The sequence below is a fragment of the Ovis aries genome, chromosome 15, assembly GCF_016772045.2.
Source record: "Ovis aries strain OAR_USU_Benz2616 breed Rambouillet chromosome 15, ARS-UI_Ramb_v3.0, whole genome shotgun sequence".
Classification (NCBI taxonomy): Eukaryota; Metazoa; Chordata; class Mammalia; order Artiodactyla; family Bovidae; genus Ovis; species Ovis aries.
The window spans coordinates 56,909,990-56,937,631 of NC_056068.1; the positions used below are offsets into that span (position 1 = coordinate 56,909,990).

The 27,642-nt window shown below is 42.1% G+C and overlaps 1 protein-coding gene across 3 annotated transcripts in view; it reads right to left on the bottom strand.

Moving 5' to 3' along the window:
• Positions 1–27,642, bottom strand: part of LGR4 (leucine rich repeat containing G protein-coupled receptor 4) — a 104,962-nt gene that overhangs the window by 66,464 nt on the left and 10,856 nt on the right. For 2 of the 3 annotated variants that reach the window (XM_060400030.1, XM_060400029.1), the window contains exon 2: positions 26,972–27,229. The exons of the other annotated variant lie outside the window; for it this stretch is intronic. In XM_060400030.1, coding sequence (XP_060256013.1) covers positions 26,972–27,018 — 47 coding nt within the window. In that variant the 5' untranslated portion in view covers positions 27,019–27,229. The remainder of the gene's footprint in view (positions 1–26,971; positions 27,230–27,642) is intronic. 3 annotated transcript variants of the gene reach the window in all.

A 27,642-nucleotide genomic window follows, 5' to 3' on the forward strand; every position in this document is an offset into this window, starting at 1 on the left:
GGTGATCATAGAAGTGAGAAGGTTGAAGGGCAGAGACACAACAGCTCAAGGGCCAGTGAGGAAAAGCAAGAAAAGAGCCCCCTCCGAGGCAGAACCAACAGAACGCAGTGATTAGAGGCTGGGGGAAAGGAAAAGTCAAACCTTGAAGAGGACACTGACATTTTTTCTGTTCACTCATGGATCTGGGAGAAGGGTCCTGCCATCAGTTGGGGACCTAACAGGAGGGTAGTGTGTTGACTCTATCAGGTCGTATGGTGTTCTGTATTGGATGGTAACAAATGCCAGCCTAGAACTGAGGCGCAATGTCAGGGAGGGGCAAAGACAAGGGAGAATGGAAACCCCAGAGTGGGTGGCACTGCCCAGAGAGGATGAACAGAAATAAGAAATGGCTGCGAAACAAGGGTTTAGAAACAACTCAGTGGAGACATGTATACGGCATATGGCTGAGTCCTTTCGCTGTTCACCTGAAACTACCATGACTGTTAATCAGCTATACTCCAATATAAAATAAATAGTTAAAAAAAAAAAAAAAGAACTCAACTAGAGGAACAGAAGAAGGAAGGGAATGATCAAGAAGAGAAGGAAAAAGAATCTGAAGGAAAAGCTTCTAAGAGATCAAGTAAATACACTGTCCGATGCTGCTATCAGGAAATAGATTAGCCACAGGATTTGGTAATTAGATCATTTGTCAATAGACTTATCATAGCATAAATCTCATAAATACTAACCATGACTAGAAGTTGTTTTCTTTTTTTTTCCCCCTAACTTTGGCTCCAGGAATAGAACAAAGAAAGGGAAAGAATTTCCTAAGGTAACTGGGCAAGATTTAAAAGAGAAAAGGAAAAGAAACACAAGGTTTAGAGAGGATGTGTGTAAACATGTGAGAAAGAGACCGCCTGAGGTGGAACTGACTGGGCTAGGATGCCTGGAGATGAGGACAGGGGACCTACAATGTGACTATTCCTCCTGCTGGGATGAAGGGGGAGAGAGGGAGAAGGGTGGGGTCCCCCAGCAGAGAGCAGGTGGGGCTCCTGGCTGACCATTCTTTGGGGTGCAGCAGCGTAGACAGAGCCCCAGAGTCCATGACATCCTGGCATCTATTTCCTCATTCTCTAAGTCCAGAAGTGTTGATTCCAGGCTCACTCTCAAACTGAGTGTACTCTTTTCACTCCTATAGCACCTCACAACTACACTTCTCTTCCCTCATGTGTTTTCCCAGCTCTTTCTCAGCTACAGTAATTAATCCAAATACACCATCACTTAAGTGCCAATCAAAGCTCCATCGAGATCTAAGAAGAACAATAGTCTGCTTATATGCACAGTCTATTAATTTAAATTACCAGTTGAGTCACTACATGCCAACAATTAAGCAATGACACACACACACAGATTATACTCCACATGAATATAGCTGCACCAGAGACCTCAGAGGATGAGTTGTCCTAGATAGCCCAGTTTTCCAGATAGCTGAGGGTCTGCCCTTGGGGAGGACAGGGCATTTGGGGGAGGACAGGGCATTTGGGGGAGGACAGGGCATCTGGGGGAGGGGATGCCAGCATTCAAATAACTTTTGATGATGACTTTTTAAAATATAACTTGTCCTTCTCTGCTTTCTCAAACAGCACAATAAGATATAATTTAACTGTTTCATGGGACTCTGCAATGAGCATCCATTGCTGTGATAAACAACCAGACAAAAAAAACGAAACACATTCCTCTAGCTCCTAGCTGTTTCTTTCCCACCCTCACTGAAGCCACTCCCATCCCTCATGGACCACTGCAGCAGCCTCCAATCTGGTCTCCCTGCCTCCACGCTTCTCTTTTTCCAATTCAACCTGAAACTTAGCAGCCTAAACAAGGAAACAGTTTATGCCACTTGTCTCCTTACAGAGCCCTACATGACTTATCCCCTGGATCCTCCCCAAGCTCGATCCCAAAAGATTCAATCTTCTGCCTCCAGCTCCCCCAAGCTCCTTTCTATTTACCACTCCAAGGCGCTTTCCCAGCTCCCCTCAGGGCAGGCTTAATCTCATCTTCTGGGTTCATCTCAAAGGTCAACCTTTAGCCCTGTGACAGTGGCTCCCAGTTCACTCTCTTACCACCCAGTTTATTTTCTCTTTGAAAGTGAAGTTGCTCAGTGGTGTCCGACTCTTTGTGACCCCATGGACTATAGCCTACCAGGCTTCTCTGTCCATGGGATTTTCCAGGCAAGAATACTGGAGTGGGTTACCATTTCCTTCTCCAGGGGATCTTCCCGACCCAGGGATCGAACCCGGATCTCCCGCATTGGAGGCAGACACTTTAACCTCTGAGCCACCATTAAATAATCTCATTTTTAATCTTTTCATTTATTCTATTTTGACCACAATGCGTGGCATGTGGGATCTTAATTCCCCAACCAAGGATGGAATCTTCGCCCCCTGTTTTGGAAGGCAGTTTTAACCACTGGACTACCTGGAGAAATCCTTTCAATTATTTTTTAAAACTCTCACATAGCGCTTACTATATGCCAGCCCCAGCACTCAACCCAGAGTACTCAAAGTATGGTCCAGTATCACTTAGGAATCTGACGACAGACACATTCTTGGGTTCCACTCCAGACCTAAGAATCAGATCCTCCAGAGATGTTAACAAGCTCTCTGGTGACCGTGATGCACATTCAAACCTGAGAGCCCCTGCAGTACATTACACTATGGGGCCTGCTTAGGTAGTCATGGTCTTCCTCACCAGGAGTGAACATTTATGAGGGCAAAGATCTAGTCCGTCTTGGTTACCACCGATCTTTTAATTCCTAGTCCAGGACCTAAAGCATTGTGGGGACTTCAAGGTAGGAAGCCTATTGTTATTCAATCCTCCAAAGACACTGGCTGAGCTCTGATACCTCTTCCTTCTGCTTCCTTCTGTATTTTCCCCCATGTTTCTTAGCACTCAGGATACAACAATTATCTCTTTGCAGATCTGACTAAACCAGGCAAGGTGACCAATCCTCAGAGCATTCTTGCCATATTGTAGGAGCATACCAGTCTCAGGCAGTCAAACATAATGAGTAAAAAGCTATTAACAGCTTTGCAACAAGGCTGCTAGGGTTCAAATCCAGGCTCCACCATGTATTAGCTGTATGAACTTCAACAAACTTCATGAACTTCTGTGCTTCAGCTTCCTCATCTAAGAAACAATGAATAAGGCACCTACCTCAGAAGGCTGCTGGGAGAAGCACATAAGGTAATACATATGAAGTGCTGAGATCGTGCCTGTTGTACAAAAAGCACTCCATACTCACATATACATCACACTCTGCCAGTTACCAGGCCTTGGACTTTAGCAAGCTCTTGGCCATGGAAGTTTAGGGGTCTATATAGTAGAGCACTGCCACACTCTCGTAGACAAAAGATAAAAAGACATTCCACATATCAGGAGCTCCGATCCTACTTAAGATGGGCTATCTCTACTGTTCCCTAAATATCTCTCCCACATAGATTTTTCCACCTCCACACTCTCTCCCCAGCCCCCATTTCTGACTGTTCAAGTTGCTCAGAAACAAAATAAATACAGTGGTACCTTGGTATCCAAGGGGTTGGTTCCTGGACCCATGGTGGACACCAAAATCCACAGAAGCTCACATCCCTGAGTCTGACCCCTCTGCATCTGCAGATTCAACCAACTTCGACCATAAACATGGTACAAGATTAGTGTTTGGTTGAATCCGTGGATGTGGGATCCATGGACTGGGAGGGCCAACAGTATTTGCCTAAAAAATTAAAAATTTTTCTGGTAGAAAATTTGAATTTTATAACAATTGAATGCAGCTGCACAGAGGCGGTAAAGCAACAAGATTTGGAGAGCAGAAAAGTGGTTGATCTGCTCTAGATAAAAGTGTCCCCTGGAGAAGGTCGGAAGGCAAAATTCAAGAAGGAAGATCCTGCAAAAGCAGCCCATGTTTGCTCTTCAGATGATATAAAGAGAGGAAGACAAAGAAAACCAGAAAACATGAAAGATTAACTGGCAGGCATCAAAGGAGTTTTACAGACACTCACAGCTTACTTACAGAGCAGCAAGTATCTTAGTCACTGAGAATATCCAAGAGCATCATTCAGCGGACCACTGACAAGCCAGCATCCTTGCTCAAGAACTTGCAGGAGCTCCCTGTTCCTCATGGTGCCAAGTTTAAACTCTCCTCTACCCACTGGAAGTTGAGACTCTCTATCAGCTAACACCACCTTCACCTTCTTTTTCTTCCAACGTTTCACCTATACATACATGTTCTGATTATGTCCTCCCTGCTTAGACCCCTGAGCCCCATCCCCTCCCCACCACTGGGGACTAAACCTTCCCACTTCTGTCCACAGGAGACAGTGCTTCTCAAAACATGGGGCCAGCGTGTAACCTGTCAGCGAGACACAGTGAGACCACAGATACTCAAGTTCACCTTGGAGCAGCCTGACAAAGTAATTTCATGCCTTCAATCAAACAATAACAACTTTAGGTTTGGATTTTTCCATTTTACGGTTTTTTTCTTTTTTCTGCTCCATGCAGCTTGTGCGCGCAGCTTGTGGAATTTCAGGTCCCCAACCAGGGACTGAACGCACATCCTTGGCAGTCAGACTGCAGTCCTAACCACTGGACTGCTGAGGGATTCACTATTTTTCTAAAAGTTAATCATTATTATATTTTACAGAAGTATTGAGCCACACTGGATTGGTGGAAATTTAAAGAACAAAACTGGCCTACCACCACAGATCTTTTAAGAAATGCTGTAGTAATGTGCATCACGGGATACACTTCTACTCTATTTTACAGCCTACTCTAATTTTCAGCAAGGTCGCCTATAAAATACCCTCCCTGAACAATCCCACTCACTGTAGACCTCCTTCCCAAAGTTTGTACCCATCATTGTCTCAGCTGCTGGAAACTGTGTAAGAAACTAAGCAGAAAGACAAAACTGATCACTTGTAAATTCCTTGCGCTAAGAAGCCCTGTTTTATTTGTTTAACACTTCTCTGCACCACTGCAGAGCACAGAGGCAGCACAGCATCACAGTTCAACATCTGGACCAAAACCAGATTAAAAATGGAACCCATTTCCCAAGGGCCATCACCAAACACCAGCCATGTGGCCCAAGACAAGTCCCTCAACTCTTCTGCCTTTCCAGTTTCTCTTCTGGGATGTGAGGCTGACATGGTATGCAAAGCCTTCCCAACTCTAAAATTAAATGATGTCCATTTGTTCTTAGAAAGGCTCCCAGGTTCCTCATGGGCAAATGGGAAGGCGTCTGCCTCCACAAGGCTGGGGAGGCACAAAAGCATTTTGAAAACTATAGAGGCTGAGTGAACTTGAGGATTACTACTATTACTCTGCATATACTAAGATGCCCAGGCGGAAAGCGTGAGCTAAATACAGAGACTTCTTGTAGCCTGCCTCCAAAACTGAAGGCTGGGATGGTGAGGGGCCTCAAAACTCTGACTAGGGGAGCCACAGAAAATACAGGCTATCTGGGTCTGGAGAAAATGAGCAGGAAGTGAGGAACTGAAGAGCTCTCATGGAGATCAGAGAAGATGTAGATGGGCGAAGTAGGTACAATGAACAGATGCAATAGACGGGAAAGGAAGGAGGAAAGAAAATTTCCAATTGTCTTATATAGGCTTAGTGTTGTGCCCCCTTGTAATATTCATAACAACTCTGGCCTTACATACCCAAGGTTAAATAACATTTGGAGTAGAAGCCTTCAGTCTTTCCATTATACTACATCTGTGAGGCAGAGAATATCACAACATACACCATAATAGGACACTGCTAATGCTTTAGAGCTGCTCAGTAAGAGAAGCCACTGCATTGTTGCTGGCGATCTTGGGCAGTGGCTAGAAGACCATCCGTCAAGACCCAAGAGAGGATGTCTACCATGAATTCAACTCTCAGAATTCTGGTACCTGAAATCAGCAGAACTTCCAACCCTACCCCTTAAAACCCATGCAACTATCTATAAAACATCTATTATAAGGATATGGGGAGCATCTAATAACAAAATAAGCCAAAAGGATGTAATCATAGAATAAAAGATGGCCCTTTAAGACAGGGATTCCCAACCTCCAAGATCTAATGCTTGATGACCTGAGGTGTTGAGGTAACAATAATAGAAATAAGTGAAGTGAAGTGAAGTCATTCAGTCGTGTCCGACTCTTTGCAACCCCATAGACTGTAGCCCGCCAGGCTCCTCTGTTCATGGAATTCTCCAGGCAAGAAGACTGGAGTGGGTTGCCATTTTAAAGTGCACAATATATTTAATAGTTTTGAATCATGCTCAAACCAGCCCCCTCACCCCATCTGTAGAAAAAATGCCATTCACGAAACCAGTCCCTGGTCCTCAGTTGGGGGCCACTGCTTTAAGAAGACTAAAAGACTTACTTAAAAATCAGAGCATTACCCCTAGCATTCATATTTCACCATGCAATTTGTCACAGAGGCCAGTGGGGACCAACACCATTACCTCAGATGAACTTTCTGACTACTTACAACTTTTAAGTAGCTTTTAAGCGATCAATTTTTCAAGGGTCAAATTCTAATAACAGTATCTCCCTTTTTAGAGAACATGCTTTGACCAAATACCACTTCTACTAATCAACACTACTTTCAATGATAAAAACAGCTGGCATTTAGTGCCAGGGGCTGTAACAAATGATTTGGACACCTTATTCTCACAGCGATCCTAAGAAGCAGGTACCATGACTATTCTCACTTTCCAGAATTGGCAATGCAACTGTCCAGGTATCCAGCCAGGATGTGAACACCCAGACAGCTTGTCTCCAAAACCCGGTCTCCATAATCACTACACCATCTAAGGCTTAAAACACACATATACCCTGAAACTAACACAATACTGTAAATCAACTATACTTTAATAAAAATAAAAAAAAATAAAGTACACACACACAACTATCAGGCCCTAACAAATTACTTTAAGAAATGTTCTAAAATCATTTACTTATCCAGGAAATTTATCCTGTAAGAATGGGAACGTCCTTCTTTTGGTAGAAGGTGAAGGCACTTTATAATGAAAACATTTACTGCATTGTTTTTCCACCATAGGTTTTCATCATATATGTGGGGAAAACAAACAAACAGAAAAATCTCAGGAAAATAAATCATGAGAGCAGTAAATATGTTTTCTAAGAGCCCTGCAATTTTCGTAATTACAGTTTACAACACTGTAGTGAAAATCGCTAGAGAAGCACTTGCCTTTGTCACAGGTGTTAACTGAATATAGTTTGCTCATAATTTTCTCATGCAAATCACATTCCTGTAAGTAACTCCAGGCCTACCTACCATGTGTCTGCAAATCCTGTATCTGTATGATGGACTTCCTGCTTGGCTGTGCATCGCAAGCAGAAGAAGGGGGTGGCTGGGGCGGGGTGTTGAAAGGAGGCTGACGGGGTGAAAGTTGGGTGACACTCAAAAACTTAGCACACATCTGTTTGGTCTGATTACTAACTAGTTTTAATTTCAAATAATCCCCCCGTGCTTTATTTTGGTTCTTCTGCTATTTCTACCCAATATTTAGACAGCAACACAAGCCATTAAAAAGTCGGGGTGGATCTAAAATCTGGGGGATGGCAAAAAATGAAACGCTTGGCCTAGAGTGCAAACTGCCACTTATGTGGCTGCACCAGGACAACCAATGTAAACATGTAAGTCAGCCCAAATATATACATGCTCCTCTTTACTTTAAAACTGATTTTGCATCTTAGTAATTTCTTCCTTAAAAATAGCCAAGACACCATAAGGACTTGGCCAATTTTTTTTTAAATAGCCATTTTGAAAAGAAATCATAATTAGCCATGTGTGGTAGATAGATCCAGGACACATTGCTATTTTCTAGTGCTGAAAAAAGTTTCAAAGTGGTGCCTCAGAGCACCCATTCAAACCAATGTATCTCCATAATGGATGCTTTTTACAGTCATTGCCCTGAGTTAATTCCTGGATAAATGGAGTTTTACATACTTGCACAGTAGACAACAGCAGTTGGTCCAAGATGCTTAGGAAGAGGCTGAATTCCAATTATTTTGTAACTTTGTTCCCACAAAGACCCTCAGCCTTGTCCTGATTTCTAGCTAAAGTGTATGGTCAAACACACCTACACGAACAGTTTGGAAGGGTGTGTGTATGTGCCTGCTAAGTCACTTCAGTTGTGCCCAACTCTTTGTGACCCCATGGACTGCAACCCTGCAGATTCCTGTTCATGGGATTCTCCAGGCAAGAATACTGGAGTGGGTTGCCATGCCCTCCTCTAGGGGATCTTCCCGACCCAGGGATCGAAACCACATTTCTTACACCTCCTACATTGTCAGGTGGGTTCTTTACCCAGGTGCCACCTGGGAAGCCCAGTTTGGAAGAGTAAGAAGGCAATCTCTCCTGTATCTAGACTATCTGAAAGCAGCGGTTCTCCCAGTGCGCTCTCAGGATCAGCATCACCCAGGGATGAATTAGAAATGCAAATTATTGGGCTACACCCAACGTCTGCTGAATCGGAAACTTTGGGAGTGCAGCCCAGCTATCTGAGTTTTACTAACTCTCCTGGTGATTCACATGCGCATTTAAGTAGCACCACTAAGAATCAATGCCTAGATATTAACTTTTATATCATTTAAATTTCACAACAACCTTGTGAGGAAGACAAAGCTGGGATGGTAACCCTTTTTTAAAATGGTGAAACTGAGGCCCAGAGCAGTCACCTGATTTACCTCAAGTGCTACAGCTCAGGAAATGGTTAGAATAAATTAGGGTTGTTTTTTTAAAATTAAGTCATGTGAATTACATTACAGGTAATGTATTTAGTATCATACATGTGAGGGGCTGGAAAAAAAGTTGGGGATCACATAGCCAAGTAGCCTTGTTATACAGATGAGGCAAGAAGAACTCAGAGCAGTTCTGACATCTGAGTAAGACCACACAGTATCACAATGGAGACCTCCTTCTCCATCAAACCATTCCATCCGAGCAGTGAGCCTCTAATAATTAACCAGCTCCTCAAATGATGAGTCGTTTTTTATCGCCCTGAGGTTCGTGCGATAAGTATTTAGTTTGAGACCTATCAGGTATTTCTCACACACACACACACACACAAAACCAGCACTGACGACTGAATAAACTGTTCTCATCATTAAACAAAAAGTCGCCTTTGATAAGACAACAGGAAAAGCTTAAGGATAGAGAGAGAGACTGAAGGAATGGGTGGGGGACTTTAACCAGAAATGAATAAATGATGAAGAAAAAAGTGAAAGGATCCAGGAACTTGAGAACTTAATGAGGTTGAAAAATCTGAGTGGTGACAGTCATGGAGACACTCAGCTAAATATTGTAATAACAACAGGTACGGTCAAGAGGTATTTAGCAGCTTGGGGTGTTAGCAAGGTCCAGGCTGTGGCCACGGGAGGGAATGGCTATAGTGGAGCTGATCAGGGCTCACCATGTTGATGGTGAGAAATGAAATCAGAGGCAAGGGTGTTGGAAGGCCTATGTGGGATAAATGATGACTTCTGAGAGTGTAGGAGTAGCAGAAATGAGAAGACCCTGAGCTTAGCACCTAATTCTTTAGAGGGAGCCAAGAGAGAAGTCAGCTGATGACAGTCCTAAGGGAGGGAGGGTTCAGAACCGAAGGTCATGTACCACAGTAGGAACAGAAATTGTAAATGAAGAGGGAAGCCTGATGACCTCCAGTCCAGAGGTCAATGTTTACTCTCTTAACGGTGTGGGAAGATGAGCAGCATCTAACCAAAAGGCTGCAGGCAAGCAGGGTCCTCAGGAGAGAACCAGTGAAGAGGCTGAGGATGTAGGAAAGTGTATCAATCTGAGAAGAAGAGCTAGAAAGAACATGAGGCAAAGGTTCAGAATGGAACAGAGGAATGGGGAACCAAGTCAAGGGAGAAGAGACACACGACTCAGCCCCAACACCACCTCTTTGGAGAAGTCTCTAATCACAGCAAAATTACTCTCCCATGGGGATGAAAATCTATGCCAACACCCCAGCGGACCTCAAACCAAACTTCAATATTAAAAAGCTTGTCCAGATGAAATTTAATCTCATGTGGCTACACAACTAGATTATCTACATTGCCATAAAATTGTATTTTATTCTGTGGTACAATGTAGGGGACCTCACCCTTCCATTTTAATATAGTGATTTCTACATAGTTCTTCAGAACCACCTATGAGGTAATCATCTTCCAAACAAACCTGCAAAGTGGAAAGTGAGTTAAGTGTTATTACCACTATGTTGCCAATAAAGAAGCACAGAAGTTAAGTGACTTTCCCAGGGTTACTGAACAAGACAGAGCCAGGCCTGAAAGGACTTCTAAATGAATTACGACAATGGTTCTCAAAGAATGAGTCAATATTCCGGGATGTTCCCGGATGGTTTACAAAGCAGGGAGGAGTCACACTGATTCTGTCCTAGACCAAGGATTAAGAGAGCGCTGCAGAAGGAAGCCATTTATTCTCATCAAATTATCCTTGAAAACTCAACCCTCTGCTACTAAAAAATCTGCTAAGAAAAAAACAAATTGGGTAAAAAGCAAAGTTACTGAAACTCCAGCCCCTTGGCTTCAGATTTAGGTATGAGGTGACTCCTCATAACTAAAAAGGGAAAGAGAATTAGCACAGATCAAACATTTATTACTGAACCAAACCTGGGTCTGCTGGTCCGCCTTGCAGCAAAGCCAATCTACTGACTCCACGTTGTGGTGAAGGAAAGTACAGAGTTTATTGCAGGTCGCCATGCAAGGAGAATGACAGATAGTGCTCAAAAGAGGTAAACTCCCCACTGGCTTTCAGGAGCGTTTTTAAAGCAATATTTGGAGTGAAGGCTGCAACTTCTGAGCTTTCTTCTGACTGGTTGGTGGTGAAAAGGTAACAGGGTGGTGATGTTTCTAGAATCTTCACCATCAACCTTCTGGTTCCAACCAGTCTGCTAAGTGATTGTGGTCAGCACAGAGTCAACATGCTCCGCCTGAGTGACAGTCTAGTTTCTATAGAACAACTCAAAGATAGATGTCAGATTGTTACGTATATCCCTTGAGGAGGAACTAGGACTCTATTTTATTGCTGAACAATTGTTCAAGCTATCATTACTTTTCTAATTTAATCTCTTTTCCTTTGCTTTTGCACTCCCTCACTTCCCTGATAGTGACTACTTGAGTCTGTTCTTTGGAATTCAGGCAAGGCCTAGGAGACTAAAGCCTTTTTCTTACAAAACAGGGGACAAGGAGGGGCTTTTGTATCCAGGAAGGCCAGGCAGAGTCCTGCTTAGTTTCAGTCCCCACTTTTTTTTCAGTTCAGTTCAATTGCTCAGTAGTGACTGATTCTTTGCGACCCCAAGGACTGCAGCACGCCAGGTTTCCCTGTCCATCACCAACTCCTGGAGCTTGCTCAAACTCATGTCTATTGAGTCAGTGATGCCATCCAACCATCTCATCCTCTATCATCCCCTTCTCCTTCTGCCTTCACTTTCCCAGCATCAGGGTCTTTTCCAATGAGTCAGTTCTTCCAATCAGGTGGCCAAAGTATTGGAGTTTCAGCTTTAGCATCAGTCCTTCCAATGAATATTCAGGACTGATTCCCTTTAGGATGGACTGGTTGGATCTCCTTGCAGTCCATGGGACTCTCAAGAGTCTTCTCCAACACAACGGTTCAAAATCATCTATTCTTCGGCACTGAGCTTTCTTCATAGTCCAACTCTCACATCTGTACATGACCACTGGAAAACCATAGCCTTGACTAGATGGATCTTTGTTGGCAAAGTAATGTCTTTGCTTTTTAATATGCTGTCTAGGTTGGGCATAGCTTTTGTTCCAAGGAGTAAGCGTCTTTTAATTTCTTTTAATGGCTGCAGCCACCATCTGCAGTGATTTTGGAGCCCCTTTTCTTTGATACTCCTCAATTGAAGGACAGCACAAGAAAGGGCATAAAGTTTTGGAGAGAGAAGTTAATTATAAACTCGGCAGGGAGACTGGGTTTTAGGGGGACTCAGTTTCACATGTCCTATGGACCAGGCACTGTACTAGACACGTAACAGGCTCAACTCATTTCATTCTCATAACTACCCTGAGAGACAGATATTGTTAATTCCAACTAGAGGAATAAACTGAGGTTCACAGTTAAAGTTTAAGAAACGTGCCTAGGGAGACTGGACATGGTGACTTGTCCAGTGTACCAGGATCTTGAAAAGATAAAAATGAAGACCTAGAGTCTTAATGAAGGAAATCAGAGCTGACTCTGGTGCCCCAAGCCACATCTGCCCCGTTATCTAAGAGTGTATCAGAGGAAAGTGGATCCTGAGGGCTGACACCTGTGCCCCTCCCCTAGCTCTACCCCATTACTACATGCTATTTCATACCAAGGCTCATGGGAGATTCCTCCCAGGTTACATTCCTATTACAGAAAGTAAGAGAGCCTGGAAGTTTAAACCAATGAGTAGGTGATCTCTAAGACTCATCTGCCCCACTTAAGTAGCTCATGTATCAAAACAGCTTGAGACCCAGGCAACACCACTCCATCTTCCACTCATTACTCTGCAACTTTAACAAATAAGGGAGGGGGAGGAGTTATTAAAATAAAAATAGGGAAGAGTTGAAGCAGCTTACATATGTACATGTTAACAAATAGCTTACATAACTTTAATGTTGGAATCTCATACCTAAAAAATAGCTGGGCAACACACTCCAGTATTCCTGCCTGGAAAATCCCATGGACAGATGAGCCTGGTGGGCTATAGTCCATGAGGTCACAAAAAGTCAGACATGACTGAGCAACTGCACACACATGTACATGTATTACACCTACACACAAATACACATAGATACTATTTTTTAAAAGAGAACTGAGGAACAGCTAGGACGTGAAAGTCGCCCTTTCATGATAAATTCCAGGCCATATTCATAACAGGAGTCAGACAGATTTTGTTTTCCACCACATAGTTCTATAAAAATAAACTGTCATCACAACATCCTTGTGGTAGTAAAAGGCCATATTTGCCTGCAGTTAAATCCAACAGCAGCTGCTCTATGGAAAAAGACGGCCCAATAATTGGCTTCTTTCACCTCTGTTAATCACGAACAAAAGTGTCATTCAGTTTTAAAATGGACAAAATGCTCCAATGGATGGTCAGCTAGCTGAGCCAATGGGGTGGAATAACAATAACCCTGTAGCATTTTCCTTTTTCCTTTTGTTTGGTCTTTCAAAGCCCTTAATTAAGACCTGCACAAAGCGCCCCTGCAGTCCTTTTTCAATGAGGCATTACACGCCTGTTTTCTTGTATTTAAAGAAAAAAAATAGCAGGGATTTTCTGAGACACATTAAACAGAATACACAATTTCCATTTATTTGCAACTGAAATACTGTTAAAATTTTAGAGCTTAAATATTATCATCAGTAACAAAGCAAGTTCTTTGCATTACAGGCTTGGGGAATGGAGGCTGAAGGAGGGGCTGTTTAGAGGGGATGGGGGGTGGATGTGAGGAAAGCAGGGGCTGAAGCAGGAGAAGTGCTGTGCAACAATTTCTCCAGAAATAAAACAGTTAGCAGATCTCATTTAGAAAGATCTAGACTGGGCTCCTAAACCTTTCATTAGCTTCACATATACACACTGAAAGAAATAGCAAAACTCAAGAGGTATTCTTAAAGCGAACAGCCAGACAACAGAGACAAAAACTTGGAATTGAAACTGCTTCTTACAAACTCCTTAAACATCATAGAGAAAAAGATAAAACCTTTTTACAGTTAAGCAATCTTGGTAAGAACTTTGTGCAGTTCTATAATTGATGTCTGCCTTTCTCTCGCTCTCATTTTTCCCCCCTATCCTGGCTTTAACAAAGCTTCACATATCATGGTGGATAAGCATCAGAATGTCTACCTTTTTTAAAATCTCCATAGCCTAATTAACTTTTCATTATTCAATTTTCTTCTTGCACAACTTTAAAAAAGGTCGTTGTGTTCATTTTTAAATGCTCTGAAATATAATCTTTCCGGGTTGGAGGCTGTTCTCAAAGTACCTAGTCCTGCCCATAATTTGTTCCCCTTCCCTCCCCCTCTCACAAATATCCTGAGTGACAGCTTAATGTGACAGCTTTCTTGCCACAATTCACTGAAGGGGAGTGGCAGGTAGGGTTCTCAGAGAACAAATACCTAACAAAGCCATCATTCTGGGGAGTTACTTCCAAACTGTCAATCCAATCCATCAAGTCGAATGTGCTCCACTATTCTCTTGTAAATGTGCTTATTTCAAACAGGGGAGAACTCGCAGCTGCCCCACAGAAGACTAAATGACCCAACTCAAATGTCACCTCTCCTGCGAAGCCTTCCAGCTCCCCAAGGCAGAGCAAGTTCCCCTCCTTTTCTCCCCCACACCCGTTTGTTCATCGCCACCCCCCCCCGCCCCCCGGCCATGGCACTCCCACGCTGTATTTTATTTGTGTTTATGTCTGTCTTCACCACTAAACCGGATCACCCGTGGTTGATCCTCAAGCCAGCGTGGCTGAGTGGAGGAGGGTGCATGCTCTGCAGTAAGCATGTAAGACTACTGGGTTCAAATCTGAGAGATGAGAAAACATATGACCTTGAACATGTGACTTAACCATTTTGCGCTTCAGTGTTCTGAGCTTAAAACGGGGATAAAGAATACCATTCCATACAGCTGTTGTGACGATCATCAAGTGAACTTGCAGATGTGAAGTTTGCTAAATGCCTGGCACACACAGGAGCTTGGTCAATGTCAAAACAGGAAACATCATCCTTATTTTCTCCCCTCCCCCTTGAAGACTGTAGCATGGTTGGAAGCATACGCACACACTCAATGTTCATGGAATCAACTTTTGCTAAGCATATTATTAATTTACTAACAAAATGTCAAATTTCCAAAGGCAATCTTTCCCAGTCTTTCAGCATATTCCACATTGAAGAGTATGCTAAACACAAGGCACAAACATAGGTAAGGGAAGAGCTCAAGAGATGATGAGTGAGACTTTACCTTCATGGAGCTTATAAGCAATTCTGAGCGGGAGGCATCTGGAGATACATCTCTTTGATACTAATGGCCAAGGTTATGCTTTCACAATATATTTGCCTGACCTGAATTTTCTCAACAGTGCAGCACGTATTACATCATCCAGTATTTAAGAGACTTATGTATAACAACGTGTCTCATTTTGCAAAGGGAGGAGGAAGGAAGGATGTTGTATTTCACATATTTCAATGAAGCCTGTAATTCTTACTAATCTTCATGCTAAAACAGCACGTGCACTGGTTCCGGGTCCACAGCCCGTCCTAAGACAATAGACACTGCTCTCTGGAGCCCTGGAAGAGTCAAAACTACTTAGGCATGAAGTTTAAAAATTCGGGTCAGGAACAAATGCACAGCAAAATTCTTGTTTCCGTCAGGCTCTTTTCAAAGACTTCACTGTTAAATACAAAATCACTTGTTTAAATGTTGCAATTCTAGGAAGACCTACTTTAGTGAAATCATTGCTAATTAAAAACCACTGTTAAAATAAAACAGTGTTTTAGTTGTCATTTAGGAGAAAAGAAGTTTATGGAAACGATTTTGCTACACATTTGCCAGTTTCTTTTGTCGTAAAACACTAACTTCATAAGAGTCTGAATAAATGCATGAAAGCTACCAATAAATACCTGCATGTGACAATGTCAGGCAGATTTCCTGTAACGCATTCTCTCTAGAGGAGAGTAATAACTGAGAAACAGACATTAACTCCTTAAAGCAAACACTGGAGCAAGCTTCCTGCAAGCATGCAAGGGCGCTAGTTCTTCCTCGGTCACCAGGCTAATCTTTTTTCACTCTCTCATGGATACTGCAAAGTCAAAACAACCCACCGTAATTAATTTTGGTGCTTCTCTTATTTTTCCATGGAAGTCTGCAAATTATGGGGAAAAACTCAACCTAGTTGACAATATCTGATCACAGGTTAACGAATCTCTACTTAGAAATCAAACTGTGTCAAGTCTTAGTTTCATCATCCAAGAGAAAGTTGTGTCCAGCATCTTAACACTGTCCAGATATTCACTGGCTGTCTGTACAATAATCAATGCCTGCTTAAATATAATGAATCCTTAATAATTCCTGAGAGTTTAAAATGATATTGTTGAATTTATTATAGTATCAGGATAACTAAAGTTTGGCAGAAATCTATCTGAATTATCCTGTGAAATTTTGAAAACGTCATTTACGAGCAAAATTTTGTTACTTGAGATGCTACTTAAGAGAAATCAAATGGCAAATGTCTAAACTATTTTAAACTCTCAAAAAACTCTAGAAAATATACTTCAGGAGGGCTTCAATTTTCTGCCATGCTTCCTGATTTTTAAACAATTGGAATGGCTTTATTAGCTATTGAGTAAGTATTCCTTCTGAAGAATTGATGCTTTTGAATTGCGGTGCTGGAGAAGACTCCTGAAAGTCCCTTGGATAGCAAGGACATCAAATCAGTCAATCCTAAAGGAAATCAACTTTAAATATTCATTGGAAGGACTGATGCTGAAGCTGAAGCTCCAATATTTTGGCCATCTGATGTGAAGAACTGATTCATTGGAAAAGACCCTGATGCAGGAAAGCTTGAGGGCAAGAGAAGGGGACAACAGAGAACGAGATGGATGGATGGCATCACCAACTCAATGGACATGATTTTCAGCAAACTCCAGGAGAAAGTGAAGGACAGGGAAGACTTGCAGCCCACCAGGGTGCAAAGAGTCAGACACGACTTCATGACTGAACAACAAGTATCCCGTCTACTGACTCCTTATGTTAGCAAAACGAGTTGGTTCTCCTAACAACTGATCATTTAAGGCACAAATGTCCTGTAAGCATGGAAACTGAAATTGTTTACTGATACATAAACCTCCCTTAAAAACATTTTTAACTAGTGAGATACATGTGATATTTTCTGTTCTAACAGTGTTCAGTTCAGTTCAGTCGCTCAGTCGTGTCTGACTCTTTGCGACCCCATGAATCACAGCACGCCAGGCCTCTCTGTCCATCACCAACTCCCAGAGTTCACTCAGATTCACATCCATCGAGTCAGTGATGCCATCCAGCCATCTCATCCTCTGTCATCCCCTTCTCCTCCTGCCTCCAATCCCTCCCAGCATCAGAGTCTTTTCCAATGAGTCAACTCTTCGCGTGAGGTGGCCAAAGTACTGGAGTTTCAGCTTTAGCATCATTCCTTCCAAAGAAATCCCAGGGTTGATATCCTTCAGAATGGACTGGTTGGATCTCCTTGCAGTCCAAGGGACTCTCGAGAGTCTTCTCCAACACCACAGTCCAGAAGCATCAATTCTTCGGCGCTCAGCCTTCTTCACAGTCCAACTCTCACATCCATACATGACCACTGGAAAAACCATAGCCTTGACTAGACGGACCTTAGTTGGCAAAGTAATGTCTCTGCTTTTGAATATGTTATCTAGGTTGGTCATAACTTTCCTTCCAAGGAGTAAGCAGCCCTACCTAAAACAGACTGGCATACAAGCAAATTTACTGTAAAATATCCAAAGGCCCATGATACCATTGTATTTGAGAACTTCTCTGAGAAAAACTGAGCAGTTAACATTGTTTACATAAATGGGAAGGGATAGAATTTTGAAGCTGGGTGACAGGGACCTGGAGAGGACAGTTCTAAAATTACGCTGCCCCCTGTGTGCATGCTCCGTCGCTCAGTCACATCCAATTCTTTGCGTCCCCATGGATTATAGCCCGCCAGGCTCCTCTGTTCATGGAATTCTCCAAGCAAGAACACTGAAGAGGGGATCTTCCCAACCCAGGGATTAAATTCGCACCTCCTGTGTCTCCTGCATTGCAGGAGGATTCTTTACCACTGCACTGTTAAGCGTCACGCTGCCCTCTCCCCCAACACCAAAGTGACATTAAACCATCCAAGCCTTGTTAAGTGTCTATAGAGACATGGGCATATTACTCTACATGAAACAAGGTCCTAGGTAGAATTAATACTATTTCTCCTGGCAGAATATTTTCAATTCCTTGCAACCAATAGACACTTTCAACTCCACAAACCTCCACGTGGGAAATGAAACAGAACTTCCTATCTGTTGTTGCTATGAAATTAAAAATAATAACAATACTCCCATGGAAAATTTTTCATGCATCTCCATTCCATGCTTGAGGGTCCTAGATGTAGCTAAACTTATATTAAAAACTAAACAAGGACATCTCTTTGCCAACCCTGCACAAGCCTCTCAGTTTCATCCTGAAGGTCTGAGCCTCACCTTGACAGCGACCTGTTACATAATGATCTCTATACTGTGACTACAACAACACATGACTGCCTCACAAAACACTTCTTAAAGGTACTCAAGTTTGTTTTTAAGAGTCTAATCTTATTTTCAAAGTTGGCATAACCACTCACTTAAAACAAGAGAATGTCAACTTGAAAAAGAGAGGCTGCAAGAGAATTATTTAGTGCCATGTAATCATCAACTTCTCTGACTGCAACTTCAGAAAAATGCATCGCACCACTGCTCTAATGAAGAGCATCCACCAGGCACATCACACAAGAACTGAGGCCTAAGTCACTATGTCAGAGGTATAAATTATGGTCCAAAGACAGCTCCAGGCACTGCTGAGCTTGGAATTGCTTGCTGAGCAACCATGTCGTTTCAAACAAACTCAGTGCTTAAGAGGCTAAAGGGCAGTGGAGGCAGTTATTGAAAGGAAATTTCTCCACTAGGCCAGAAAGGAATAATTAAGCCTTTGCATGCTAAATCACATCACTGGGGTTAACAATGAAGTAATCAAGTGTAAATGGTGACAAAGCCCATCTATAGGACTCATGAAAGGAAATTAAGGTTGTGGGTAATCTAAACTATTATTGCTTAAATACCACAAAAATTAGTCCCGAAAACTTCATTCATTTATCCTCTCTTTATACAAATGTGTGTGCTTTTTGTGGGAGGCAAGAAATTGGTTAATCCAGCAATTAAGGCAAATATACTGAATCATCTGAAGTAAAACACCACTCAGCTACTAATTCACAGGCAGAAATCCAACATGATTCCCCACAATGCTTAGACTGGACCAAATGCTCAGTAATGAAGGACCTTCATGATAGGAGACGCATATGGGATTTATTCAAATAGATGGCTAAAACCATCTAAGTGATAAATCTAATGCATACTTTATATATTACACTTCCTATGCTGCAGGGCATAGAAGAGCATTCACACACACACACAAACACACGCACAGAGCGAGGTGGAAAGTGGGGAGACAAATTTAGGGAGAAACACGGAGGACAGGCACATCATATCCAAAATCGGCTCAACAGCAATGAAAACTGGCTAAGCTCTAAAGGGGGGAGAAGGCAATGGCACCCTACTCCAATACTCTTGCCTGAAAAATCCCATGGACGGAGGAGCCTGGTAGGCTGCAGTTCATGCGGTCGCGAACAGTCGGACACAATTGAGCAAGTTCACTTTCACTTTCATGCATTGGAGAAGGAAAGGGCAACCCACTCCAGTGTTCTTGCTGGGAGAATCCCAGGGACGGGGGAGCCTGGTGGGCTGCTGTCTATGGGGTCACAAAGAGTTGGAAACGACTGAAGCAACTTAGCAGCAGCAGCAAGCTCTAAAGGGGGCAAAATACTGTGGACCTGACAGTTACAAAGTCCAGATTCAGACTTCAGCTCTGCAACCTCAGGTTATTATGTCACCTCAGAGACAGTTTCCTTATCTTATTTCAGGAGGGAGGAGACCAAGATTTCTACTAAGGTTTTGCAAGATTCTAAACTGATCTGGTACAGTTGTTGTTATAATTGTTAAGATTGTTGAAAATAATCTTAAGACTCACCAGAAGTTGCAAAAATAGTACAGAGGTTCCTATGCATCCTTCACCCAGATTTCCCAATGGCAACATCTTATGTGACCAGAATACATTAGCTAAACCAGGAAGTCTATTTGGGTACAACACTATAGTGGGCATCCCTGGTAGCTCAGCTGGTAAAGAGTCCACCTGCAATGCAGGAGACCCTGGTTCGATTCCTGAGTTGGGAAGATACCCTGGAGTAAGGGATAGGCTACTCACTCCAGTATTCTTGGGCTTCCCTTGGATCAGATGGAAAAGAATCCACCTGTAATGCAGGAGACCTCGGTTCCATCCCTTGGTTGGTAAGATCCCCTAGAGAAGGGCATGGCAACCTAGTATTCTTGCCTGAAGAATATCTTGATTTATAGCACAGAAAGTCCTACATCTCAGAACTCAAGAAGTCCCATTTGGGCATCCCTGATGGTTCAGATGGCAAAGAAACCGCCTGCAATTTGGGAGACCTGGGTTCAATCCCTGGGTTGGGAAGATCCCCTGGAGAAGAGAATGGCTACCTACTCCATGTTCTGGCCTGGAGAATTCCATGGACATCAGAGGAGCCTGGCAAGCTACAGTCTACTGGGTCGCAAAGAGTTGGACACGACTGAGCAACTTTCACTTTTCACAACACTATCATCTTAAAGACAGACCCTACTTAGATTCCACAGCTTTTTATATGCACTCATTTTTTTAAACCACAAGTATGAATTCATATAATCACCACTACAGTTACCATAAGGAACTGCTCTCTCACCACGTAAAAACAAAAATATGGGCATATTACTCTACTTGAAACAAAGCCCTGGATGGAATGAATACTTTCAATTCCTCCTGGTAAAATATTTTCAATTCCTTGCAGAAAATAGATACTTTCAATTCCACAAACTTGGAAAATGAATATTAAAACCTTCCATAATGTTATGGCTGTTCAATAAAAAATATTCTCAAGGAAAACTCTGCTCTCACCTCTAATCCTCACTTTAGGGCACTACACACAACTACGTGCTCAGTCATGTCTGACTCTTGTGACCCCATGGACTGTACCCCGCCAGACTCCTCTGTCCATGGGATTTTCCAGGCAAGAATACTTGAGGGGTTGCCATTTCCTCCTCCAGGGGATCTTCCTAACCCAAGGATCAAACCTGTGTCTCCTGCATTGCAGGCAGATTCTTTACCACTTGAGCCATTGGGGAAACGCAGATGCAACTATACCTATGCTAAAAACTAAATGAAATAAAATAAAGACCTCTCTTTGCCATCACTGCCCCCTCACTCCCTCCTGTACCTCTTTAGTCTCACTGTTCTCCCACCTCTAACCCGAGCCACCACTGACCAATGCTCCATCACTCTAAAATGTTGTCATTTCTAGGCTATTTTAAATGGGATCATGCAGCAGATGTAACTTTGAGACTGGTTTTTTTGCCCAGCATAATACCCACGGGACCTATCCATGCTTATGCATGTATCAACAGTTGGCTATCTTACTGCTGTGTAGTAGTCCACTGTATTGATGTACCAGTTTATTATGGCATGTGAAAATGCCCCCAATGCATATAATCTTTTTATGTTTTAACTAAATTATAATTATGGGGTGGGGAGGAACTTTTAAAATCTAGTTTTGCCATTGCTTAAGATGGGCTCATATTCCAACAGATACTGACTGACTCTCTTAATCAGTAATTACCTTAATCACTCTGGGATTCAAGGCTTCCCTGGCAACTCTTAAATAGTGAGTCCCCTTCATCCTGTTTTATTTTTCTTGATAGTACTTAATATTAGCTGATCTTATATGTTTATTATGTTTATTTTTTTAATGTCTACCACTACCCCACCCCAGCCCAAGCCAGCTAAGTTACATGAAGAGAGGGACACTGTCAGATATTGTCAGATATCTGACACTATCTGTTTCTCCATCTCCAAGAACAATTCTTAATACTTACAAAATATGTGCTGAAGAAATTAATTTTTAAAGCAATAACTTATTAACCCAGTAAGTAATTATTACTTTAGAGCTTATTTCATGAACCATTATATCAATATTAACAACTCTCAGAAAATAGTTTGAACTGATAAAATTATTCACACAAAAGCTGTTTTACTCACCTCACCTACAATGTCAATCAAGCACTGGACCCTGAAAGACTGGACAATAAACAGGGGAGAAGCACAGAAAATCTTACCATCCGACAAGCATAAGCCATAGATAGCATATTCAAAAGCAGAGACATTACTTTGCCGACTAAGGTCCGTCTAGTCAAGGCTATGGTTTTTCCTGTGGTCATGTATGGATGTGAGAGTTGGAGTGTGAAGGCTGAGCGCTGAAGAATTGATGCTTTTGAACTGTGGTGTAGGAGAAGACTCTTGAGAGTCCCTTGGACTGCAAGGAGATCCAACCAGTCCATTCTGAAGGAGATCAGCCCTGGGATTTCTTTGGAAGGAATGATGCTAAACCTGAAACTCCAGTACTTTGGCCACCTCATGCAAAGAGTTGACTCATTGGAAAAGACTTTGATGCTGGGAGGGACTCAGGGCAGGAGGAGAAGGGGATGACAGAGGATGAGATGGCTGGATGGCATCACTGACTCGATGGACGTGAATCTGAGTGAACTCATGGACACTGAGTTGGTGACGGACAGAGAGGTCTGGAGTGCTATGATTCATGGGATCGCAAAGAGTCAGACACGACTGAGCGGCTGAACTGAACTGAACACAAGTCAAAGTCTCATTAAATATTAAAGATTTATATAATCAAAGAAAAGACCATCTACTCTGATAACATGCTTCCTTCTCCTTTGTTTGGTCAACATACCCTGGAAGGCTACCAATGGTTCTGGGCAAATCATACAACTAAATGCAACTGGATTTCTTCCAGGTTAAATGGAGAATGTAAATCAGACCAACAGTCTTTTACCAGTTCTTAAAAGAAGTGAACTTTCAAGAAAGGAGGGAAGGTCAGAAAAATATTAGCAAAAATTTGGTTATGATTCATGTAGTTGAAATGCTGAAAACATGCTAAATAGATACAAGATCTTTAAACATGTAAATATATGTGAGTAAGTAAGTGAAGTCGCTCAGTCGTGTCCAACTCTTCACAACCCCATGGACTGTAGCCTACCAGGCTTCTCCGTCCATGGGATTCTCCAGGCAAGAATACTGGAGTGGGTTACCATTTCCTTCTCCAGGGGATCTTCCTGACCCAGGGATTGAACCTGGGTCTCCCACATTGGAGGCAGATGCCTTAACCTCTGAGCCACCAGGGAAGATGTAAATATATGTATGTGTATGTAAATATACATATCCATGTGTGAAAGTGAAAGTGTTAGTGGCTTCGTCCTGTCTGACTCTTTGCCACCACATGAACTGTAGCCTGCCAGGCTTCCTGTCCATGAGATTTCCCAGGCAAGAATACTGGAGTAGGTCCCCCTTTCCTTCTCCAGGGGATCTTTCCAACCTAGTGATCAAACCTGCATCTCCTGCACTGTAGGTGGGTTCTTTACTGTCTGAGCCATATAAATACATGTAAATACAGCCTCTTTGCTGAGTGGCTCCTAACACACACAAGATTTTCAGGACCATCACACCAGAGACTTTTAAGATTTAGAAGGGTCTGAATCTACATTCTAAGGAGCTGAGAACACTTCAAGCCGAGAACAAACAGATTTAATCTCTCCAGAACTAACTCCTCATCTATAAAACAAGTAGTTCATGATATCCACCATACAAAGATAAATGCCTACCTCTAAGAAGAGGACTAAAGGACACTGTCCCATATAACCCACTGAACCAAATAATCCTGGTCTGAAAAAGCAAGATCCAACATCTCATCCACAAAACCTTATTTATTACCTGTGCACCCTCACCCTCCCCCCACCGCCCCTGGAGGTTTCTCCATCTATCAAATGGAAAATAAAAGCATGTGCTTTAGAGGGCTGATAGGAGTATTAAATGGATAATACATGCAAAGACATTTCACCCAATGCCTGGTATTCAATGACATTTGTTATTTTTAGCATCTATGTTCATAACAAAATGATGATAATGGTTTATTTGTATGGCAAGACAGACCATGAAGCAGCTCTTCATGACCAAGAATGCAACTTCAGCAAAATAAAATTGCAAAATGCTTCCAGAAGAAGACCACCTGCAGTGTTACCAGGTAAATGACCCTCCGAGCTGGGGGCTGGTACAGTCAAAATCAAAACTGTGGTCACAGATTCGGTCGTGAACAGCCCTGCTGTTAAAGGAAAGAGCACACAGATTCAAACAGGAACCCATTCAGTCTGTAAAATATTAACAGCTTAATAAACATCAGCTCACAATCCAAAAACACGGTGTTCAAGTCAACTGAAGAGTACCAGCTAAATTAATACCAAGTTGACTACATGAAATGCCTTGAGGGGGGAAAAAAAGGCTCATGGGTGATTCACTTTTATGCTGACTTCCCTATAAAAACATCTTCAACAGGAGAGGCAGGAAATTCCAGTGAGTGAAAGGGGGCAGCTATATGGAAACCATCATACTGCACACTTTGCTTTCTAATTTACTTCAGGGTTTTGGTTTAAAGAAGCAAATTCAGAAATTTGTTTCTCCTTAAGAAACCAAAAAGGGAGTATGCTAACGGATCTGATCGTCATATACCATTCGAGGGAATTCCACACAAAAAAAGACCAAGCCAAAAGACACACAACTAATATTTATTTTCCTGACGTGGAAAAACACTATTAACATAGAAAACGATGTGAAAGCTTTTAAACAAAGATGTACAGAAAGCAAGGAGACCAAGTGAGTAAGACTTGTTTTTTTAAATTCTGCTATGAATAAAACATAATTTTACCTGGTAAATTGATTTTTCTTCTTTTTTGGCCAAGCTCAATGACATGTAGGATCTTAGTTTCCTGACCAGGGATCAAACCCATGCCCACTGCAGCGGAAGTGTGGAATCTTAACCACTGGACTGCCAGGGCAGTCCTGAATTGATTTCTGAACATAAGTTACTCCTTAATCAAGAGATAGTCCCCCACTGCATGTACACATGTACATGTGTACGCTTTTTGAGGATGCTTAATTTTCAATTCTGTTTTTTTCCCCGCGTAATAATCTGTAGCTTCTCACCATTTCTTTTAAATTATATCCTTTCCCTTTTCTGAAACTGTGAACTCTCCAAGTTAACTACAGGATGGACAAGTAAATACCAAACACCAACTACCACCCACTAACTGGGATGTCAGCACAAGTTACCCAACCCTTTCCAACTTCGTTTGCTCAGCCATAAAATGGGAACCATGCCACGTATAACATGCCAAATACACAAGAAGGCCTAGCAATTCCTTACCAAATTTCCATTTTTTTGAATCAGACTTTCCAAATACAAATGCAGTAATAATGCAAAGTTTTTTCACTGTCAGCAAAATGCTCCACTTTGGTCTCATTTCCACACGAATCCTTGGGGTATCATAGTTAACTGCCTGGTATCAAAAAGAAGGCTAAGAATTCTACTCTGGTAAAAGCACAGACATTTAAACATAACCAATCTTTAGAGACTTCTGCAAATGCCACATACATACCATGTTAACAATATATTGAGGCTACAAGTAATGAGGGATATCAAACCTCTAAGGCATTAAAATCTAGACCATTTTCTTATTAACATATACTTACCATATGCCCCAGGAGCTCACTTCTAGGTACCTATACAAGTGAAATGAAAACCTCTACATGTTCATACAAAACCTCTCTATGAATATTCATAATGGCTTTATTCTCGTTACTCTAAGAACTGGACAAACAGCAGATGTCCCTCAACTGTGGAATTGATAAAAGAATTGTAATTCCATTACATCCATATGATGGAATACCAGGGAAGCTGTGGTGGCTCAGATGATAAAGAATCTGCCTGCAGTGCAAGAGACACAGGTTCAGTCCCTGGGTCAGGAACATCCCCTTGAGAAGAAAATGGCAACTCACTCCAGTATTCTTGCTTGAAGAATTCCATGGACAGAGGAGCCTGGTGGGCTATAGCCCATGGAGTTGCAAACAGTCAGACATGACGGAGTGACTAACACACTACTCTACTAAATATAATGAATACTCCTTGACAATAAAAAGGAATATTACATATAGAAACTCAACAAGATGGTAACAACATGGTAGAATCTCAAACGCATTACAATAAGTCAAAGAAGCCAGGCCCAAGAATATAATCTGTTACTTTCCATTTATATGACATTCTGGTAAATTCAAAATACGTGACCGAAGGCAGAAGAGAGATCATCAGTTGCCAGGGACCAAAAGTGGGGAGAGAGGTTGACTACCAAGGGCACAGGATGGGTGATAGGGATGTTCTGGATCTGAACAGTGTTGGTGGCTATATTCCTGTACACTAGAAAGGGTGAGCTTTTAAGAGTGAGAGGTTTAGGGGAGTTTTCCCTATGAATTCATAGTTATGAAGATCAGTTAAGCAGGCAAAGAAGGAAGACAGAACATTGGAGATTATAACAGTTATTTTAGAATAAACATACAGAGTCACTAACAGAAAGTGAGGGGAACCTCAAATAGACTCATTCACGAATAACTGGAAAACCAAAAGTTTTTAAAATATAAACTCCCAAGAACTTTTGTTGATATGTGGCATCCATTTGATGGATAGAATGATAGAACATGCCTTGAGGACTGTCTGCCTTGCTGTTTATCTTCTTGTCAACCTGCAGAAAGAGGTCCATTGATCATTCTCCTGCTAGCCAAGGCCCACTACATTGGCCTTTAAGGTTTCTGTTGCATAGCACCAGAAATGTAACTTTCCAAATTTAAAGGAAATGTATTATAATTAAGAACTACAAAATGAATTAATATAAGAAAATGTGAGAGGCAGCAATGTCTATTAGCATGTTGATTTACAGCAAATGTTCAGTAATGAGAGCAAGAACCATCAGAAATATCTTCTACATAGCTGAGTCCCTTTGCTGTCCACATGAAACTATCACAACATTGTTAATTGGCTATACTTTAATATAAAATAAAAAAAGTTTTTAAAAAGGAAATACCTTCTAGATGAGATGTATACATTTAAATATTTGCCTCTATCAGGGATAAAACAGGGATAAAACTCACTTCCTTTTCAAGCTGTCATCCACTCTTGACAAAACCAGCCAGCACATCTAAGAAACAATAGAACTAGAAATTCAAGCTCGGGTAACTTAAGGGCTGGAAAGGACCCTGACGAAATGTATGTCGTTATTTCCTCCGCCAAAGTCATGAATCTTCTCATCTTTGGTGTCACAGGGTGTTGCTTTTTTCCACTCCCCCTTCTGCAATGCCACATCAGCCAGGGTAGTGCCAAGGGCAAATTCTTTTAATGCAGAAGAAGACCTGAAAAAGACAGCAGTTGATTTACCCCTCTTTTCCACATTCTTGGCCCTCTCCTGCTACACCTGCTGACAAGCCTCCACACTGTGGATTTAGATGCCACAAAGCAAAGCCGTTAATGCTCGCTGAACTGAAACCAAGTCCCCAGTAGAAGCTGGTGCTATGCAACAGAAACCTTAAAGGTCAATGTGGTGGGCCTTGGCTAGCAGGAGAATGATCAATGGACCTCTTTCTGCAGGTTGACAAGAAGATAAACATCAAGGCAGACAGTCCTCAAGGCATGTTCTATCATTCTATCCATCAAATGGACGCCACATATCAAACCTGGGAGAACAGCCTTGAAACATTCTGAATACACACACAAATTCCCTTTGGTGAAATAACTGATCTAGTAGAAAACCCCACTATGGAAGCTG